At 40.6% G+C, this 23,453-nt stretch overlaps 1 protein-coding gene across 2 annotated transcripts in view; it reads right to left on the bottom strand.

Annotated features, from left to right (window-relative positions):
- The window catches only part of CD99L2 (CD99 molecule like 2), a 90,336-nt gene that overhangs the window by 37,088 nt on the left and 29,795 nt on the right, over positions 1-23,453 (bottom strand). For both annotated transcript variants that reach the window (XM_019753512.3, XM_019753513.3), the window contains exon 2: positions 6,699-6,761. In XM_019753512.3, coding sequence (XP_019609071.2) covers positions 6,699-6,761 — 63 coding nt within the window. The remainder of the gene's footprint in view (positions 1-6,698; positions 6,762-23,453) is intronic.

Here is a 23,453-nt window from a genome sequence, read left to right on the forward strand (position 1 = left end):
TCTAGAGATGATTTTATGTCTATAATTTCCATTTCACTTTGTACCTGTAAAATAAAGAAGGAGAGTTTACCTGTCCAAATGCGGCCCTCTATGTATACCTATATTATGGTGATGTGTATAGGTAGGAAAGAGAAATTACGTTACTGAAGCCAGTATTTGAGCAACTTTCAGAAGAGCAATTGCTACTTAAATAATAATATCTTAAAATCTGTATGACTCAAACAGCTCTTGTGTAAAAAAAAAAATATTTGTTTTTCCATCTTAAAAAACTCTACTGACCATAGATGCAAGGGTTTCCTTTCACACTCTCAATTCTGTTTGATTGATCTACATGTCTATCCTGATGCCAGTACCACAGTCTTGATCATTATCGCTTCGGGGAGTTCTGCCCTACTATGCAGTTTCCAAAGTCTGGTTTTGCTGCAGATCTGCAGGCGCCATTTCAAGAGAGGACACTCCTTCCATGCGTGTGGAAGCAGTTGCTCTGGCAGAGCCTGAGCCTGCGATGATGTAGGCCATGAGCTTGGATTTGTGCACTTTTTAAAAAATATTCAGAATATGAATTTATGGTCAATTTTCCTTGTATACAGTTCCTTAGCAAAATATAATATTATATATACAATTTTATAGTCCACTTTTTTCTCAAATATTATTTTATAATATGATTTTTTATTAGTATCAGGTGTACAGAACAATGTAATAGTTAGACATCTATGCCTCTCACAAAGTTTTAACTCCCCTCCCCCAATCTACTACCCCTCTGACATCGTATATAGCTGTTACAATTCTATTGACTGTATTCCCTATGCTGTACCCCACATCCTGTGACCATATACATATATGTTAAATTATAGTTGACATTCAATATTATTAAGCTCCAGCTTCAGGTGTACAGTGCAGTGGTCAGGCATCCACACCGTCCCTGAAGTGGTCTCCTTAATAAGACAAGGGCCCATCTGACACCCTACAAAATCTTTACAACCTTATTGATTATATTCCCCAAACTGTCTTTCATAGCCCTGTGGCAATATTGTGGCTACCAATTTGTGCTTTATAATCCCCTCACCTTCCATTTGTGCACTTTTTAAGATACTATTAACTACAAATTTTCTTGTCATTAGCCTTTAAATGGGATTTATCGTCATTCATAATTGAGATGAGGAAAGTCTAGCTCCTTATCAAGGAATTAGAATAGCAGCTCAACTTCAGCAAAGCAGTGAGCTCCTAAAATAAAGAAACCTATTTCTGTAAAGCCTTTCTCAAAATGACAAACTTAGGATTCCTTGCTGCTCAGCACACTCTGCCAGCAATATGGCACTCCTACCAGGAGTGATGCTTTATTTTTTTGGATTTATTTATTTATTTTTATTAGTTTCAGGTATACAGAGCAATATGAGACATTTACACCCCTCACATAGTGATAACACCCTCCAATCTATTACCCCTCTGACATCACATATAGCTGTTACAATCCCATTGACGCCAGTGGACACTTTGGTCAGCGTTGCTCAAGCAGTAATTCACCGTCATCAGAAGTGTCTGGACGCTGACGGTAACCACTTTGAGCACCTCTTGTAATTGCAGAAGTCAAATGGGACTTGTATTCATCTTTTGTTATTGGTATATATTGAAGATTACAATTTTAATAGTTTTTTCCTTTCTTAAAATGCGTATATATTTTTGGCACTATATATATATGTGTGTGTATATATATATATATGTATATTTTGTATATACATATGTATATACAATGTATATATGTATATATACATTGTATATACGTATATACAATGTATACATACATATATACATATGTATATATGTATTTTCTACCAGAAAATATACACATATATGTAATTACTTATAGTTGACATTCAATATTATTCAACTTCAGCTTCAGGTGTACAGCACAGTGGTCTGGCACCTATACAGTTCATGAAGTGGTCTCCCTGATAAGTCCAGTGCCCATCTGGCACCCCACATAATCTTCACAACATTGTTGATTTTTTATAATATGTGCTTCAACAAAACAGTAAATAGAACTAGTTAGGTTCCCTGGGGTGTGGCTTAATGATAGCACCTATGGCATTCCGAGAAAATGGGGACACTAGCGAGATGTTTTATTTGGCAAGATCAGAAGCGTGTTCCCCTGTGAGATGATTACACATAGAGTAAAAGGAGAAGATGGAGGTGGGGAGGAGAAAAGACATGGAGAGACAGAGGGAAGGAGAGAGTGAAAGGAGAGAGGGAGGAACAAAATTCTGAGAACAACATGGATGAACCTTGAAAATATTATGCTAAGTGAAAGAAGCCAAACAAAGTGCACATATTATGCCTCCATTGATAGGAAATGAGCAGAATAGGGAAATCCACAGAGACAATAAGGAGATCAATGGGTGCCAGGGGCTGGGTGGACAGGAAGAATCAGGGGATGAGGGATTGATAAGTAAATGACAGTGCTTCTTTCTGAGGTGACAGAAATGTTCTAAAAATTGACTGTAATGATGGCTCCACAATCTTGTGAATACACTAACAACCACTGAATTGTATAAATGAGTCAATTCTTTGGTATGTGAATTATATCTCAATAAAGCTGTTTTTAAAAATACTCTAGGAGCTTCCTCTTGTACTTAGAATAAAGTGTCACCACACATTATGAGACCCTATATGATCCAGACCCTGCCAATTCGTCTTTCTCCAACATTCTCCACACTTCTAGCCACACAGGCCACCTTGCAGGCCCTAGAGCCAACCCAGTTCTTTTCTGCCACAGGGCTCTTATACCTAATCTCTTGGTCTTGAAAGGTCTTTCCCTTGCATGTCACCTTTCATCAGAGAGGACTTTATCACTTTATCTCAAGTAGTCGCCCCTTCCCACATCCTTGGGCCTCCCCTGCCCCATCACCGTGTTGTAGTTTCTCCAGAGTACTCATTAATATCTGAAATCATTTTACATACTATCTGTGTCCTTCCAGAGAAAACGACTTCACTAATTCACTGACTCAGTCCACATGGTATGCCCAGCACCTGGAATAGTGTGGCAGCAAGAAGGTACTCAATAAATATTGTTGAATGGATGAATGAAGGTCATTTACAATACCCTGACCCAGGTGGTTCAGGGATTCTCTAAACAAGAAATGTTCAATATACAAAGAAGAACATTCTCTACCAGAAAATTAAATGAGCCAAGGAGAGATGGACAGGCCTATCTCTTTGAAACTTCAGTTGCATGAAATGTACGCTAAAATAGAAAAACAAGGATGACAGGGTGATATGGTCTTGAAGGCTGTCATTCAACCAAAGACACCATGTGCTGGTAGTCCCATGGGTCCCAGACACACTGCCTGATGGGTGTTGATAAGTAAGATCAGAAGATCAAGCACATGACTGAAAAGGTGACGTACATGTAAATATTTAAAGTCCTCCATCAGGAAATTCACAAATTTACTAACTGGGGGTCTGTTTTTACTTAACAAATTTGTTTCGTTTGGCTTGTGGTCATGTTTATTTTTGGAGATGTGAAACGATTTCATTAAAACCATCACTGCTAATAAATTAAGTGTATTTGTTTCCCTAGCAATCTAAAAGGCCACCTGCTGTATAGGACTCTGTGTGTGCTCAGCAAAGACCCTAAGATCTTGCCTCACATCATACACAAAAATGAACTTCTAAGAGATTTATAGTTTTAGGTATATGATCCATTTTGAATTAGTTTTTGTAAAAGGTACGAGGCACGGGTCCAACTTCATTCTTTTGCATGTGGCTATCCAGTTGTCCCATCATCATTTATTAAAGAGACTATTCCTTACCCCCTGTCAAATGGTCTTGGCCCCTTTGTCAAAAGTCAACTGGCCATAGATACAAGGGTTTATTTATAGGCTCGCAATTCTATCCCATTGAGCTCCATACCAATCTCTATACCAGTACCACACCATCTTGATTAGTGCACATTTGTAGCAAGTTCTGACATGACATTGAAAAGTGTGAGTCCTCTTTTACTTCTTTTGCAAGATTTTTGGGGTTATTCTGGGTCCCTTGAATTTCCATATGAATTTTAGGATCAGTTAGTCCATTTCTGCAAAATTCCAGCTGAGATTTTGACAGGAATTGCATTCAGTCTGTTGATCAATTTAAATAGGTGAGCATTCCTCATGTACGTTTGACTTTTACACTAGAGATCCAGTCCTTCCAATCAAACCAGTTCAAGAACAATAATGACCGGGCCGGCCCAGTGGCTCAGGCAGTTAGAGCTCAATGCTCCTCAACCCGAGGGCTGCCGGTTCGATTCCCACATGAGCCAGTGGGCTCTTAACCATTACAAGGTTGCCGGTTCAATTCCTCAAGTCCCACAAGGGATGGTGGGCTCTGCCCCCTGCAACTAAGGTTGAACACGGCACCTTGAGCTGAGCTGCCTCCCAGATGGCTCAGTTGGTTGGAGTGCGGGCTCTCAACCACAAGGTTGCCAGTTCAATTCCTCGAGTCCCCCAAGGGATGGTGGGCAGCGCCCCTGCAACTAAGATTGAGAACGACACCTTGAGTTGAGCTGCCGCTGAGCTCCCAAATTGCTCAGTTGGTTGGAGCGCATCCTCTCAACCACAAGGTTGCCAGTTCAATTCCCGCAAGGGATGGTGGGCTGCGCCCCCTGCAACTAGAAATGGCAACTGGACCTGGAGCTGAGCTGCGCCCTCCACAACTAAGACTAAAAGGACAACAACTTGACTTGGAAAAAAGTCCTAGAAATACACACTGTTCCCCAATAAAGTCCTGTTCCCCTTCCCCAATAAAATCTTTAAAAAACAAAAGAACAATAATGACCTACATTTACTGAACACTCACCTTGTACCAAGTCTGTGCTGTGTGCTTCACAAGGGCCTGCTCACCTAATCCTTACAATCATCCTAGGAGGTAGGGCTTATTATTAACCTCATGTAACAGAGGAGGAAACCGAGGAGCAGAGAAGTCAGGTGACTCACCTAACGTGATAGTTATTAGTGGCAGAGGCAGGGTTCAGACAAAGGAAGTCTGGCTCCAGAGCCCCTGCCTTTCTCAATCCAGAATATACAAAGGGATCCCATAAACCCATAAAAAAGAAAAAGAAAAGAAAAATGGAGAAAGGATATGAACTGACAATTCACCAAAGAAGAAAATGCAAAGAGCCAATAAATATATGAAATGGTGCTCCATCTTAGTATAATAAGGGAAATGTAAAATAAGCAATAAGATATGTTGTCCATCATATTTATAAAACGTTTTTGATTGGTAAAATCTGGGGGTGGTATGGGTCTGGCATAAAATGTACTCTTAGAACAGCATAGTAGGAGTACATAATGGTACATTAATTTTGGAAATAATTTCACAGCATCTATTAAAATATAAAATAAACAAACCCTTTTGCCTCATAGTTTCATTGTACTTGGGCACAAAGGATATAGACAGGGATTGTTCACTGAAGCCCTATTTGTAATTGCAAAACGGAAACAAACCACATGTCTGTCAATAATGAAATGGCATCACTGGCCCTGGGCTAAGCCACACCACTGGAATGTCAGCTCCATGAAGCACAGGTCTGAGATAGCCAATTCCGAATTCCCAGAACCCGTGAATGTGACTTTCTTTGGAGAAAGCGTCTTTACAGATGTAATTAAGGATCTTGAAATCACTCAGGATTATTCAGGTGGGTTCTAAATCGAAAAAAAAAGTGCCCTTAGAAGAGGAAAAGACAAACACACACAAAAGAGAAGGCCATGTGAAGATGGAGGCAGGGGGTGGAGTGTTACAGAGGCCAGCCAAGAAACACCAAGGACTGCCGGGACCACCAAAAGCTGCAAGAGGCAAGACCCTCCCTCCCCTCAGGCCTTCAGTGGGAGCGCAGTCCTGCCGATACCTGATTTGGGAAATCAGGCCCTCAGAACTGTAAGAGAATGAATTTTTGTGGTTTTAAGCCACCCAGTTTGTGGTATTTTGTTACAGCAGCCCTGGGAAACTAATACAGATATATTCACTCAGGTCCTTCATACATATTAAACATGAAAAACAAAAACTTGTGAAATAATACACATATAACTAAATGAGAAACCGCTATACATGTTATATAAAACAAAACCCCCACCAAACTGTTTACAGATGCACGTAACAGCACAGAAAACTAACCAGCAGTTCCTTCTTGGGATGCGAGTGGATGTTAGTAGGAGGGGAGTGATCAAGGGAAATCTCAGCTTTACTTTCAAAGCACTCATACTTTTTTGTAATGATTTTTTTTTTTCAAAAAAATTTAAAGAGAAACCAATGACAAAGCTTAGCATTACATGTAGAGATTACATGTAGACACCATTTTAAGGAAAGCCATTATTTAAAAAATCTAAAAAGGGAAACCAATCCCTTATTCACTTCAAAGTATCGCTTTCTGAGCGAGGGAAAGACAGTTGTTGGAAGCCTCTGCTGGCATGTTACACCAGTACAGGCTATGACTTGAGCGGGAGAAAATGCTGTATCAGTTATAACACACTGGTATTCTCCACGAAGGTAACAAAGGATTTTAAACATTCGGATTTTCTTTTCTATAATGAAGTTCACAATAACCATATTTTATCTGATCAAGTGAAATACAGGCCACCTGCTGTTTTCCTTGAGTATATATTCCGAGTGGGTGATGCATATTAATCCTCTCATTTACTTTTAATATTTAATTTATTACTCACGCTTTACTGAGGTAGTTTCTTTCAATGCATCCCCCAGATAGAGATCATCAGAGTCCCCGGATCCTAAAAATTAAAAACAAGATTTTTAAATTTATCTTTGCATGAAACAAAATAATACTAAAATACTCTCTTGTCATGATTATTTCCCTTTAGACAGTATCTTGAAGGTAACAGCACAAAAGGAAATCAGTTGAAGTCACTCAAAGATATATTGAGTTGATATCCTTCTGCAAACAATTTATCCCCACCAAAATAAAATATGTCCTTCAGTCCGCTAGAAGTCTGAAGGCTCAACTGTATGGAACACAAAGTACAATCTTACAAAAATCTTTCTCCATGGTATGCATGACCTTTGCAACAGGGAATATCACAGCCCAAAGCTCCACTGATAATAGGCTAAGTTCTTTCACCCCATCTCAGCTCTCACAAAGGCTGCTCTGCATTTTGTCCGTTCAGAGTCCCTTCCCCTCAACTCCAGCACCCACACCTAGACTAGTAGCTCTGACTGATTACACATAACTGAAAAGGCTCTGGGGAAAAGCTTTTCATAAGAGAATCTGTCCTCAGAAGTGGAGCCATCTGCCCAACCCTTCTCGCTATGGAATTTGATAGCTATCATTCCCTGTAGATGGGCATGTACTTTCCCACAGGGGTATACACATTACCAAGTCTCAAGCAAACAATTATGCATGTGCACTGGAATTGAACAAATAAGTAAATGAATCATGGATTGTAGAAGCCAGGTTTCTCACTATTGGAGAGGGAGGTTACAAGTAAGAGAAGGCTCTTAGAATGATCCATGTGCAATGGATTAGAGTTGGAGACCTCAGTATGAATCATGTCTATATACACACATACACACAGACACACACACACACGCTGTGTTTGTGTGTGTGTGTATAATCTTACAAAAATGGTGTGTGTATATACACACATACATACACAGACATGGTTACATACAGAAATATTTATACATGTGTATATACATGGGTTAGTATGCAGACATATAGTCCCTTGCTCTGTCAGCTGAGAAAAACAATAAAAACCCAGTAGTAATGAGCACACCTAGCACCCAGATCTTGGTTTATAAATACTATTGTCCAATAAAAGGAACCAAAGGTCCTTGGAGAAATAGCTATTTCTAGGATTAGGCACAGGAAATATATAAGATGAGCTTGAAGCATTTTATAGTGCCAGGAAGTACTTTTTAAAATATTGATATTGGTGTGTATATGTCAAAGGGGCACAGGACTAACTGAAATAGTTCCCAAGGGCTAGAGTTTGAACAATGTAAGCAACAAAATAAAGTAGTACTGACTTATTTCGCTCAGCATTACACTCTCAAGATCCATCCATGTTGTCACAAATGTTCCTATATCATCTTTTCTTACCGCTGAATAGTATTCCATTGTGTATATATACCACAACTTCTTCATCCATTCATCTATCGAAGGACATTTTGGTTGTTTAAATAAGTCAGACAGAAAAAGCAGAGAACCATGTGATTTCACTGATATGTGGTATATAAACCAAAAGCAACAAAAGAGCAAGACAAACAAATGAGAAACAGAAACTCATAGACACAGACAATGGTTTGGTGGTTGCCAGAGGGTAAGGGGGCGGGGGGTGGGGAGTGGGAGATGAGGGTAAGGGGGATCGAATATATGGTGATGGAAGGAGAACTGACTCTGGGTGATGAACACACAATGGGATTTATAGATGATGTAATACAGAATTGTACACCTGAAATCTATGTAATTTTACTAACAATTGTCACCCCAATAAATTTAATAAAATTTAAAAAAATTTAAAAAAAAATAAAGTAGTACTGGATAATAACCCAAAGTATAAAATAAATATCAATGAGTCCATGTTGACACAAATGAATAATTGAACAAATACATAAAAGGGAGACAAGAGAAGAATTCAAAATAATTTAAATAGGTATTTCTCCCTCAAGGAGGTGAAGCACAGCTCCCCACTCCATAAGTTTTGACTTCCTTCCAAAGATTATAGCATGAGAAGTTGAAGAGGTGGAGAGAGTGGATAAACCTGCGAACCACTACGTTGCCCCGGCAATCAAGGTTAGCATCAACAGTGATGAGTAACATTGTTAGTATATACCCCCGATATGACGCGAAGGGTTCTATACATGTGTGGCCTTCCTCTCAAAAACCCATAACCCCAGTATAATCATGAGAAAAACAGCAGACACATTCCAACGGAGTGCCATCCAGAAAATATCTGACCAGTATTCCTCAAAACTGTCAAGGTCGTCAAAAGCAAAGAACATCTAAGAAACCGGCACAGCCTGAAGAGCCTAAGGAGATACAGTGATGGAAAGTCATACGGTACCTTAGATTGGATCCTGGAACAGAGAAAGGACTTCAGATAAAAACTAAGGAAATCTGAATAGAGTATGGCTTTCGTTTTTAATAGTATATCAATATTGGTTCACTAAATGTAAGTAAGTTCTGGGGATCTAATGTACAGTATGGTGACTACAGTTAAAAACACTGTATTACATAACTGAAAATTTCTAAGAGGGTAGATCTTAAATGTTCTCAACACACACACACATACACACACACACAAATGGTAATTATGTGAGTTGGCGGAGGTATTAACTAATCTTATTATCATCATTTCACAGTGCATACGTGTATCAAATCATCACACTGTAAAGTTACACAATTATATCACATTAAATTTATACCATGTTATATGTCAATTATATATCAATAATGCTACAAAAAAGGAGATAAAGAAAAATAAAGATATGAACCACCTGAGTCAGAGTTAGTATACTCTTTATCAGAATGTTTCTAAAGTTATACACATAAACAACAGCTGACCAAGAGAATAAAAGGGTGGAAGACCTTAACAGACACCTGACCAAAGAAGATATACAGATGGCAAAAAAGCATAGGAAAACAAGCTCCACATCATATGCTATCGGGGAAATGCAAATTAAAACAAGACACCATTACACATCTATGAGAATATCCCAAATCTGGAACGCAGACAGCACCAAGTGCTGGCAAGGATGTGGAATCAAAGGAAATCTCATTCAGTACTGATGGAAATGCAAAATGGTACAGCCACTTTGGAAAACAGTTTGGTGGTTTGTAACAAAAGTAAGCATATTTCCGTATAAGCCAGCAATCACACTCCTTGCTATGTACACAAAGGTGTTGAAAACTTATGTCCACATAAAAACCTGCACGTGAATGATTATAGCAGTTTTATTCATAATTTCCAAAACTTGGAAGCAACCAAGATGTCCTTCAGTAGGTGATGGATAAACTCTGGTAATCCATGAACAGAATATTCTTCAGTGCTAAAAACAAATGAGCTATCAAGACATGAAAAGACATCGAGGAACCTTCAATGCCTATTACTAAGTGAAAGAAATTGTAAAAGTGACTTACTGTATGATTCCTACTATATAACATGCTGGAAGGACAAAATTATGGAAACAGTAAAAAGATCAATGGTTGCCAGGGGCCGTGGGGGGAGGGTGCATAGGTGGAGTCCAGAGGATTTTTAGGGTGGTGAAACTATGCTGTATGATACTCTGGTGGTAGACATGTTATAAAAACCTTATAAATTTGTCCAAAACCATAGAATGAACAACCCCAAGTGTGAACCCTAACGGAAACTACGGACTCTGGGTGACAATGACATATCAATATAGGTTAACCAATTATAATTAATGCACCACGGTGGGGGAGGCCAGTGTCAATAATAATGGAGATTGCTCATGTCTAGGGGCAGAATGTATGCGAGAAAACTGTACCTTCAGCTCAGTGTTGCTGTACACATAACACTGCTATACAAAATAAAGTCTATTTTTAAAAAGAATGGCAAAAGCCTATATACTGACATGGGAAAGGTCTCCAAGATATTGTATTAAATAAAGAAAGCAAGGTGCAGACAAGTATTTTTTTTTCCATTTGTGTGTGTATCTATAAGTAAATCCATAAAAATTTCCTAGAAGCTTACACATGAAAACTGGTAACAGTGGCTGTTTAGAGAATGAGAATAGGGGTCAGAGAGAAGGAGCATTTTACCATTAATTTAAATCCTTCTCTGCCTTTTTTTTTTTTTTTTTTTAGTTTCAGGTGCACAAGACAAAGCAAAACTTAGACGTTTATCATTTATATCCCTCACACTGTGTGAACCCCCTCCCCCCATCCGCTATCCCTCTGTACGTTCCCCAAATTAATTTTCAAACCCCCATGACCATCTTGTGGTTACCGACTATTTTTCAAAACCTCTCACCTTCCCCTTATCCCCACCCCCCCGCCCCTCTAGCAACCCTCAGTTTTTCCTCCATGTTTCCAAAACTGTCTCTGATTAGTTCATTCACTTATTTTTTGTTTTTAATAATGTATATGTTTTCTTTTGTGATGATGATGATGATGATGATGATGATGATGATAATTTAAAAGTTCCGTATCAACTCCTCCAAAATCATAAGCCAATCACCCTACTGGGTATTCCTTCAAAACTCTATCCTGCCTTTCTCACCCTAGAATTTGAAGAATAGGTTCTTCCAAATAACATCTTGCACAAGTAATGTTTTTAGCCTCAGCCATTCCGCTGTTTGCTGATCTATTCTGTTACATGTCATCATGTAAAGAGGTAAGAACAATAGAACAATTTTGCAGTATTTATTAATCCCTTGTTGACCTTGGGTTCAATAGACCCAAACCATCTGTGGACAAAACCATTCATATGTCCTGAGCTATTAAGTCCAGTACAGAGTCTTTGTAGCAAGCATAGCTGCTAAAATCAAGATGGAAACACACACTCTCATGAGAGTTACCACACCTCAAGTGGTCTCAAATAGAGTTGTATTCCACACTTGTTCTATACAATCTGTAACTAAACAACTCAGTTTGGGTTTAGGCCGACAACAATCCTCCGCGTTAACAACACTGACTCACCCTCTGGCACCAGGCACACATTAGAAAGCAGCCGACTCATCAAAATCACTGTGTATCTGGGGGAGGGGGCAGTGTTCAAAGTTACCTTATTCCACTGCAGAGGGTCACAAAGAATTTCTTTTAATGGAAAAATCATGTAGTGAGCTGGTCACACCTGCCTGAAAACATCCTTTCACAGAGCAGAACTTCGGAAATGTTACACATGGCCTTGTGGGTGTCCTTGAGTAGTAAGGATATCACTAGTTCTACCCACAGACACCTCATCAGCCTGTGTTTGTCCTGAAATGGAGTTTGTCCATTTGGAAGGGAACATAAACTTGACCTCATATGGCAACCTAACCCACCGTGACTGGCTTCTAAAGCGAAGGGTGCATTTTTATGGGGGCTGTAAAACAAGACACAGCAGGCCATTGTTGGACAGTTCCACATTCCACCATGCACTGGCTGGGACTCAGCGCCTGCCAAAGGCTTGACTGAAATGTCTGATCCATGAGAGAGTCCAGATGATGTGCCCCTTGTTTAGATCTGATGAATGACTCACTTCTTCCTCTGCTCTCCCACCCGTTTCACTTAGTTCATCCTCAAAGCTTGTCTATTCCAGTTAGGTGTTTATGTTTGACCTCCCTCTAGGCCTGCCCTGTCCAACATGGTCATCCGTAGCCACATGTGGCTGTTTAAATTAAAACTAATGAAAATTCAATCAACTATTGTCAACTCATTGCCTTAGTCACACTAAACACATTCCAAGGGCTCCATAGAGCTACTGTGTTTGACAGTGCAGCAGGGAACACTTCCATCATCACAGAAAGCTCCATAGGCCAGTGCCACTCTAGACCCTGAGCTGTTTGAAGCAGGGACCAGGACTTGGTCGTCTCCATGCCAACGCCAAACACAGGCCTGGCAGCACGGAGGTACTCCCTAAAGGTATATTCATGGTGACTATCCAAACTCTTGTCTCCATGCTGCGAGAGTACATCCGATGTGTTCCCACTGAATTACCAGTACATGGTATCTGATATTTGTCACTTTGTGACAAATCCATTTGGGTTTCATGCCAAAAACAAACTCATCTCTGCAGAAGAACGTGTCTACGTGTCTGCTCCCTACTGCTGGATAAACAATTGCAGAGGCAGCCCAATTCCCTGGGTGCCAAAGATTTCAGAGGCACCGTCACAACTCAGCCAGGGAAATAGTGCGCAGTTGTATCTATCCCCTGGCCCTCCAAGGACGGTTTCTTGTCTACCTTTTTCCTTAGTACATATAAGCAGCTATCAGGGTTTTTTTGGAAAGGGTTCAGCACAAATCCTAAATGAATCAATACTCACCTAAGCTGCTTTTGTTTTCAAATGTTTAACTCTTGACCCTTCTCGGTGGATGAATAAGAATGCAAGTGACACCTGAGACTGGTAAATCATAGAGGCGTCGTTGCAGGATTTTCTCTGTCTATCTGAATAGAGCTTCTAAAAACACCTATGTCATACCTAAGTTTGTTCAAGAAAGCCAGAACACCACCCATCTGCCTGGCAGCAGGGCTAGCACCTGCGTCTACACCACAACTCCAAAGGAATGGAACTACAAGGTGTGATCAGAGAATATGGTGAATGTTTAAATAAAAATGTATTACAGTAAAAGACACGTTGCCATTAATCCCCCTCAAAATACCCCCCTCACTTCGAACACACGTATCCCATCATTCTTGCCACGTTCTGAAGCAGTTCTGGATCCTCTTTTGTGAGTGCCTTTAGTTGCACTGTCATGGCAGCCTCAATGTCCTGAATTGATTCAAACTGTTTTCCTTTCATGGTCATTTTGACTTTGGGGAAGAGCCAGAACTCAAATGGTGCCAGATCTGGTGAATAAGGTGGATGAGGACACACTGTAATGTTTTTATTTGACAGAAATTGCCATATACCAGAAGCAATGTGTGACATGGAGCTTTGTCATGATGAAGGATAAAATAAAGACACTCACGAAAGAGGACTTCCAGAACTGCTTCAGAAAGTGGCAAGAACGATGGGATATGTGTGTTCAAAGTGAGGGGGAGTATTTTGAGGGTGATTAATGGCAATGCGTCTTTTACTGTAATAATATTTTTTTATTTAAACATTCACCGTATCTTTTAATCACACCTCGTATTTATCAAAAAGGAAACCAACTTGGTCAACAGTGACACGGTTAAATGCAGGGAGGACCCACTAGAAGATGGGCCAGAATAAAATTCAGACCTGAGGGGTCAAATCATGACCAAGTAACTAGGACTGTGGCATAAGCCCCTGATCACTTGGGATCAGAGAATAAGACTAAACTCATCCCCAGTAGATTGAGCCTACTGATGATGGCGGGGCAGGGACACAGCTTGACTTAATCTGAAATGAGCCATGGAATAAAGATCCTGCACCTTAATATGATAAAAATCTCACCTGATGGGCCTGCTTTATAAAAGCCATGTGTTTTCCCTGCCCTCTAGCAGGGGCCACTAGGGCATCAGTAACAAAAGGAAAACCTGCAGGTCGGAAAAACAACTTCGTACCTCCATGCTGCAGGAATTCCCTGTCTGCCTTTGAAACATTCCTGAACACTGCTTGTGGGAAATCTATTCAACAAACTCACTGGCATGCATGGTCAATTTTACAAATGTCTCTGGTGCAAATAATTTATCTCCCTTAACACAAACAAGTTGGTCTCGCTTTCCCACCAAAAATGCTAAATTATGCTAGTCCCCAATTTCCCTGAATTTTTACCCTGTTTTAAATTACCTCTTGTTGCCTCAATCTAGATTTGAACACATTCGTCTTGATAAATTTATGCTTTTACACCTCAGAGCATGCTGAGTAATTAATATCCTCTGGGTTAGCTAAGCACTGCAGCATTGCAAGGGAACATGAAAATGGCTTTCCTCTGATTCTGATTACTAAATAGAGTTAGCTATTGCCACCTGAGCTCCCACTAGTTTCATGAATAAATTTAAAGCACTCCCAGGGAGGCTAGTAATGATGCAAAGGCAGCAAGCAGTTCACCAGAAGCCAGGAATCAGCATTTCCAGTCCAAAACAGCCACTACCATCATTACATTTGCAGTGTCCAAACCAGGCAGTTGATTTTAAGTATTGACAGGGCACACCTCATTCCAGTTACCTGCTATTTAAAGGAAATCTTGGTAAACAACAGAAGGATTTAGATGCAGGTGCCATGGCTAAAAGTATTTTTACATATTTAGAGGAAGCATCTACATGTCCTGTGTACATGGCAAGTAGCTTGATTTTAAAGGTGGGAGGATTTTTTTTTCTTTTTTTTTCTTTTTTTTTTTTTAAACAAATTGTGTAACTCACCTCACTTACCAAAAGGACAGGTTCATTCTTCTTTTATACACAGAAAGGTACATATCTATAATGGCTGTTCAGAGGAAATCCCAAAGGTGCTTACCCTTTTCCACAGAAGTCAGAGCTGAGAGACAGGGAACTCCTTAGCAGAAGAGATATGGAGTGGGTGCCAGGGGTTGGGGGTATGAAAAGTGACTGCGAATAAGTACTGAGTTTGTTTTGGGGGTGATAGAAATATTCTAGAGTTAGATAGGAGTGATGGGTGCACAACCAAGTGAGTATACAAAGAACCACTGAATTTCAGGCTGTAAAATGGTGAATTTTGTGTTATATGAATTATATCTCAATAAAATGCAGTAGTTGTCTCCAGGTACTGACCTTAGCGTTCAGCTGTGCAAGGGAGTAAGTACCCTGGGACCTCAGCGATCAGATAGGAACCTGCAGGCCCCAGTACCTAATCATTTGGTAGCAGAAAGAGAAATCACCCTGGAGCCAGAAGATATGATGTTTCGTCACAGTTCTGTCACTCACTGATGGGGGTCACAGAGCATTCACTTGGCCTCATAGGAGTGACCTGTCCCCATATGTAAAATGAAGGTATCAGACCTAATTTCTCCACCCCCCAACAGGATAAGGTGGATGACATGATGGAAACAAAGCCACCATGGACAAAAATAAAAAGTGCCATCATGATGTGTCAGGAGGCTTGGGGTCTCATGATAGCCCTAGGACAAGAGGCACACTGCTCTCAGGGCCACAGTTTCTAAGAAGCAGCGCAAGATACTAAGTTCCTTGCTGAAGGTGACAGTGCTGGTGTCACATCAAAAACTGGAGCCTGAGGCTTCCCAACTCTGGTCCAAAGCTATTCCAAGACCACACATGAGGATATCAGTACTGGTGACCAGCTGTGGAGCCAAACAGAACTGAGTGCAGGCTCCCAGCTCTGCCAGTCAATAGTAGACACACCTTGGGCAAGAGCCTTGTCAGCTCTGTGCCTCAGTTTCCTCGTCTGTAAAATGGAAATAACAGCAAACTTCACTGCAGTGGGTCGATATGAGGATTAAATTGGTCAGAATATATAAAGGGATTAGCATAGTATCTGACACACAGTAATCTCTCAAATATTAGCTATTATTATTGTATTTGGTATTAAGTAGAATTTACTAGATCTATTAGTAAGTAGAAAGCCTTCAATAAGTATGTATAGAAAATAGCTTATATTAATAGAATTATTAAAATGTTCAAAAGCTTAGTAGATGTAGAGAGAACAAAGCCACACTCTGATCTGAACTCACCTAGTGCTGATGAACCTTTAGATCCTACTGATGTGACATAAGCCTGGGAAATCAAGGCACAAGAATGTTACAAGGCCATCCCAAAACACTTCTGATGCCACAGGCTCTTGACTAATAATCAATGCAAGTGACATTTCCTTCTTCTGTGGCCAACATAAAAACACAACAGTATCTGTATAATTTAAGTGAGGTGGAAAGCTGTCTCTGGTTGATGTTGCCTAGATGAAAATTTTCCAAATCAGAGCCAACCTGAGCTGAAGAGTACCTCAGAGATCATCTAGTCCAACCTATTCATTTTAGAGCTAAAGAGAACCCATTAAATGGTTGACTTTGCGGGGGAGGAGGTTGTTTCAAGTTGGTTAAACAAAAACAGGAGAATCTCATTATAAGACAGCTCATTATACAGTACAGATGTGTTTTGATGGGGCCTAGGTTGCATCACGGTCCCTCAAAGAGCCAGCCTAGACAGAGAGCCTGATTTACCCAGTCAACTTCAAAGGCAAAAAAAAAGCAATCATGTCATGAGGTCCAGCATTAGTTAGGGGCTTGCCCATCCATGTTCATGAGTCGGCTCAGAGGTAGAATCTGAGTCTACACTCAATGGGCCCACCAAGATTGTGGCCTTACCATCAGGCCAGGCCAATGCAAAGGGAGAATGGTGCTGCTATCCCAAGGCAGCATCTGTATATTCCCAACCCAGACCTTTCTCCCAAAATCCAACACTGCAGGTCATGCTACCTAGGGAAAATTTCCACAAATCCTCCAAAGAAAAGTACCCAAACTGACCTCTGGCTTCCCTCATCCTCCCAATCTGGCTTCCTTCTTTTGCATAGTAGAGTTCAAGTGCATGCATTACCACCTACCTAGGCACCAAGTCAGAAGCATGGCCGTTATTCTTGATGCTTTCTCCTTCATTTGTGATCCATCCATGACCAAGTTTTATCTATTTTACCACCAAAGTATTTCTCATTTTCATCACATCACCTCCATTTCTGTGGTTAACTCTCAATTTCTCATCTCAGTTATAACAAAAGCCCTCTAAACTGCCCTCCTCAGCTTGAGTCTTTCTTCCATTCTGCTGCCAGAAAAAAAAACATGATACATTGAAGATCCGGTTGGTTCATCCTTGTTACTCAAAAACTATAAATTTTTCTCCATTGCTTAAATAATCAAGTCAAAACTCCTTGCATATCATTTAAAACCCAACCATTCTCTGCACTTTTATATCTCCATTCCCATTGCTGTCTCTAACCAAACCCCTTTCTTTTCCTGTAGAGGTCGTCAACATCCTCAGAGGCACTTCCACCATGGAGCCCATCTGATACCCACCCCTTTCACCAAGTAAAATTTATCATGTTGGTCATCCTTCATCTTTCACTCAAATTGTATCAGATATGTCTAAGCCTGTAAACCTCACAGTTGACTGCAAACTGAAGAAATGAACTGTGTTTTGATCTTTTCTGCATGCCCCCACATGCCATAAGGCCTTATCTTATCATAGTGCTTAGTTCACTGCCTCAAATGAACTACTCTTTTAGCAGATGGAAACCCAATACCATCTATGTCCAGGAAACTAACACGACTTACTCTTTAAACTAGTGAACAGATCTTCTACCAAGGAAAACCCATAATGTTCTCCTCTAAGCACTGAAGTTTTGAGAAATAACTTGATAACAAGTGAGTGCCTGCAAGTTAGAAAGACAATGAACCTATAGACCTCAAACCTCAATTCTGAAGTGCTTCTAGTAATTCATCTATTCCTAGTATTAAGTCTGGATCAAACTACAACATTTTAGATCAACCAGAAAACAGAAGCCACTTTCTGGGAAGATTTCCCCAATTGGTGGCCTAGAAAATGTGGAAAGTCTTCTTACGAAAGAGTCATCTTGCCATAGGGCAAGTGAGAAGAATAGAGAAAAAGGCCCATGAAGAGAAATGTCTATACAGACTCTTTGCCCACTTTTTAATTGGGTTGTCTTTCTATTGTTGAGTTGCAAGAGTTCCTTATATAACCTGGATACAAGTCTCTTATCAGATACATGATTTGCAAATGCCCCCATGCATTGTGTGGTTTGTCTTTTCATTTTCTGGATGGTTTCTGTTGAAGCACAAAAGTTCATTATGAAGTCCAATGTACCTTTTTCCTTCTTTTATTAGTTGTGCTTTTGGTGCTGTATCTAAAAATGCTTTGCCTAACCAAGGTGATGAAGATTTACTCCTATGTTTTCTTCTAAGAGTTTTCTAGTTTCAGTTCTTACATTTAAAATCTATTATCCATTTTGAGTTACTTTGTGTATGGTGTGAGATAGGGGGTCCAATTTTTTTTTTTTTTTTGACATGTGGAAATCCAATTGTCCCTGAACTATTTGTTGAAAAGACTGTTCTTTCCCCCATTAAATTTTCTTGGCACCTTTGTCAAAATTCGACTGACAATAAATGTCAGGGTTTATTTCCTGATTCTCAATTCTATTCCATTGATTTATATGATTGTCCTTGTGCCAGTAACAACCAGTCTTGAATTCTGCTGTGTTGTCATAAGTTTTGAAATAAGGGAATGTGAGTCCACCAACTTTGTTCTTGTTTTTCAAAACTGTGTGGCTATTCTGGGTTCCCTTGAATTTCCATATGAATTTTAGAATCAGCTTGTCAATTTCTGCAAAAGAGGCAGCTGGAATTGCCTTAAATCTGTAGATCAATTTGGGAAGTATTATCCCATCTATTTTTTTTTAAATTTTATTAGTTTCACATACTCAAGTCTCTCCCATTTTAAACTAAAAAAACCTCTTTCTGACTGTACATCCCCATCCCGATACTGCCTTCTCTCTCCTCTTCTTCATAACCAAACTTATCAAATGGCTGTCTATACTCGATGCCTCCACTCCCTCCCCTTCCAATCACTCGTTGATGCCTCACAACCACCTCACACTCAGCATTTCCAAAACCAAATGACTGCACGTGCCCCACCCCATCAACCTAAACCCTTTCCTGGGCTTCTCATCTGTTTCACTGAATTACACAGCCACCCACCGCACTATCCAAGCCAGAAACCTGAACATCAATCATCCTGGACATCTCTCCCGTACTCCATAGCCACACTATCATCAAGCACTATCAATTCTGCCTCCAAAAGATGCCCTTGGTCCACCCACTTATCCACATCTCCACTGCAGCCATCATCTCTTGCTTGGACAACCACAAGAGCCATCCACCTGGTCCTTCATCTTCTCCCCACCACAACCCATTTGCCAAACTGTAGGCAGGGAGACACCCCTTTTCTTTTTTAAATAAACATCATAGCACATGATTTTCCTACTCAAAGACCTCCTCACTATACTAAATATGAACTCCATATGCCCAACTATGACCTTCAAGGCTCAGCCTGATCTGGCCCCTTCCTACCTCTCTGTGTAGGTTCTTCTTGTACTATGCTTCTCACTGTTATGTAACATTTTTAATTTGTTTTCAAGTAATGTATGTCCAGTCTGGAAATCTTATAAAATGTGAAAAAGAAATAAAATATCACCAAGTGATTATAACATAGATGAAATCTTGAGGACACTATGCTAAATTAAATAAGCCAATCACAAAAGGACAAATACTGTATGATTCCACTTATGTAAGGTCCCTAGGGTAATCAAATTCATAAAGACAGAAAGTAAAATTGTGGTTTCCAGGGGCTGGGGGAAGAGGGATGATGGGAAATTAGTGTTTAATGGGTACAGAATTTCAGTTTTGCAAGATGAAAAACTTGTAGAGACGGGTTGCACAACAATGTGAATATGCTGAACATTACAGTTATGGTTTTTTAAAAGCAAATTTCACAAGACAAAGTCAACTTTCTCAGGGCTTATTAACTGGGCAGAACCTGAAATGTGAGCTAATGAACCATCCCTCAGAATGCAGCAAACGCATCTCCTGTGTGTAATTCAGAGGTTCTCAGCCAGAGGGATAGGCGACCAAGCTTAGGCACTTCTTCCCTCTCAGAATCACCTGAGTTGGGGGCCCTGGCGGGTGCTTTTGAAAGTTATTCATTGGAAGAGTCAGGTTGTTGGAAACTTTTTTGTATTGACCCCAAAACTGGCCCTGATCCTCTGGCACTACCAAGAATAAGTCCATCCTCTGTAGCCCACGACAGACACCTGCATCCTACGGTGACGGTCACCAATCAGCAGCACCAGGACAGCGCATCTCCCTGCAACACCCCTTACTCCTTCCTCAAACCCTTTTTCCCTTTGAACGACTTTTCTCCATGAACCTGCCATGTACAGGGACCTGGCCCACAGGCAAATGAGCGAGCGGGCAGGCAGGCAAGGTCTCCGGCTCTGTGGAACGCTGTGTACATGAGAGCGGCCTGTAGGAGCTGCCAGATGATTTCTCCCACGGTATGCTCTGTTTTGCTGTACCTGTCTTACCTTGCTTCCTCTGTGCCCGCGTGCAGAGCGCCACCCTCTGGCCGGCCGCCACCGGAGACTCCCTGGTCTGTATGTGTCAATAAACCTATATCCGGCACTCAGCTACCTGGTGTGTTCTTTGGGCTTGCGGCTTCTCAGGCACACATCTTGGAACAACTCGGACTCAGTCCAAATACCACGTATGTCATATTTGCAAGAAATAGCTTCCTCTAGTTCCCTTCCCTGATACACCCAATGGCAAGCTGCTGCTTCTACAACAACCACACTCAAATTCAATGCCTGTGTACAAAGTTAGGGAACGAGCCCTGACAGCCCTTGGCACTTATGTGGCATTGTAAGCAATGACTAAGCAATCTGGGGAGCAGTGACCCAAACAGAAATAGCCAGTCTGTGGGTATAAATACATCCTGCTCTATATCCTTCTGGGGCTAGCTTATCATTGAAGCAGGCCATCGGTCTGACTCATCCTTCAACATCAATCCCCAAAAGGAGTTAGACCCTGCTGGTTTTCACCTCTATGGAAAAGGAGAGATTGGTGTCTTAGGCTATACAATAATTTCAAGAAATACCCACACTTGTGTCTGCTTGATTTGGCTAACTAAATCCCTAAATCAGCCAGTTCTTTGGGAGAATAGAAATCAAATAACCTATATAATACTGTGCAAAATAAAATCACAACTCTTCAGCTGATCTTTCCCCTTTTTAACCACTCTGTGTTTGTGTCTCTCTACACAAGCAGTGGGGGGAGGATACAAGACAGTCTTTTTTAATCCACTAGAAATGACAAGCATCCTGCAAGTATACATTTAACATTCCTGCTCAGTTTGGAGAAGGATGAGGGAGGAAACCAAAGACCAAAAAAAGCGTCCTGTGTGTCATGGAGTACAATCCAACTTGTCTACTTTCTAAGCTTCTTTCCAGCCCAAATGTGTCCCTTAAAACATGAATCAATCCATGTTGTCACAAACGTTCCTATATCATCTTTTCTTACTGCCGAATAGTATTCCACTGTGTATATATACCACAACTTCTTTGTACACCTGAAATCTATGTAATTTTACTAACAATTGTCACCCCAATAAATTTAATAAAATAAAATTAAAAAAAAAAAAAAAAACATGAATCAAGACGGGTTCAGCAGTGGTCATGCTCACCGTTAAGAATCTCAGCAACTCAGCAGACAATATTTATCCCACAACTTTACCTGACATGCATCCCATAGTTAGAACCATATTTTGCATTCATCCCCACCTACTGCATGCAGGCAGCCAGCACACATGTACATAGCAACAAATGACGTAACAAAGGTTCCTCATTGAATTGTCTTGGCACCTCTGCAAACACAGAAACAAATTCAGCAGGTTGAATTCTAACTTCCCTTCATGGCTATCTTCTCCACCGAAAGGGGGTCCGGGAGGCTGAATGTTGTGTCTCGTCTCCTCCATGGCACCTGAAGCAAGGTCAGGGGTGGCATGGGTCCACTGGGCACTCAGCACATTTGTCAAATGAAGTTGCCTAGCCCAGTATTTTTAAGTAACACCAAAAACTTCAAAAGGGAGGCTTTCTTCATTTGAGGGAAGAAATGAATGGCTGAGACACAACAACATGCATAAATCTCAGGATAATTATGCAAAGTGACAGAAGCCAGGAGAAAAAGCAAGAGTACACGCAACATGATCCCATCTCTACAAAATGCTGGAAAATGTAAACTAATGTATAGTGAGAAAAAGCAGATCAGTGACTGCCTGTGGATGAGGATAAGGGCAGAGAAGCATGACTAGGGGCGTCAGGAAACTTCTGGGCCTGATATAGACAAGTCATGATCTTGACTGTGGTGATGATTTCACAGGTGTATACATATGCCAGAACTGAACAAACCATACACTTTAAACAAGTCCAGTTTATTTTATGTCCATTATACTTCAATAAAGCTGCTAACAACAACAATAAAATATGTCCTCATTGTGGGGAAACATAAATGCCAAAATCCTTACAATAGCCTCTGATGGCCTATGGGATCTACTACCTACCTCACCAACCTCTTCAAGGTGTTTTTATTTCATGTTTTCATTAAGTCTGCAAGAACACATACCAAAATATTAACGGTATTTATCCACAGGTGATACCTATTTTCTCCTTTATTTTCTGAGAATCTATTAATTGTATATGAAAAACAAAACTATGTTTTAAAAAACAATGTAATGCAAAGGTAATGTTAAAGCCCCGATACCTCCTGTGGTAGGCAGAATTCCTCAAGAAGTCCCCATCCTAACCCCCCTTGGGAACCTGTGAATATGTTACCTTATATGGCAAAAGGGACTTGGTAGATGTGAAAAGGCTATTGACATGGGGAGATGATCCTGGATTATCTGGGTGGGTCCAAGCTAATCACAAGGGTCCCTATCAGTAAAAGAGGGACGAGGGAGGGTCATAGTCAGGGTGATTAGAAGAAGGGGCCATGGGCCAAGGAACGCAGATGACCTCCAGATGCTAGAAAAGGCAAGAAAACAGATTCTCTCCTAGAGCCTCCAGAAGGCCTGTTGACACCTTGATTGTAACCCAGTGAGAACTCTGGCAGACTCCCAACTCCCAGAATGTAAGAGAACATATTTGTGTTGCTTTAAGCCTTTAAGTTTGTGATCATTTGTTATAGAAGCAATAGGAGACTGATACCTCTGTGTACGTGTTCTTCTGTTCTGTCAACAAACCTTTGCTGAGCGTCTACTCTGAGTCCGACTTCATCCTAGACCTGGGAACAGCAAGAACAGTGCATTCCC

The sequence above is a fragment of the Rhinolophus sinicus genome, chromosome 18 (genome assembly GCF_057876585.1).
Source record: "Rhinolophus sinicus isolate RSI-liver-muscle chromosome 18, RSI-T2T, whole genome shotgun sequence".
In the NCBI taxonomy this organism is placed as follows: Eukaryota; Metazoa; Chordata; class Mammalia; order Chiroptera; family Rhinolophidae; genus Rhinolophus; species Rhinolophus sinicus.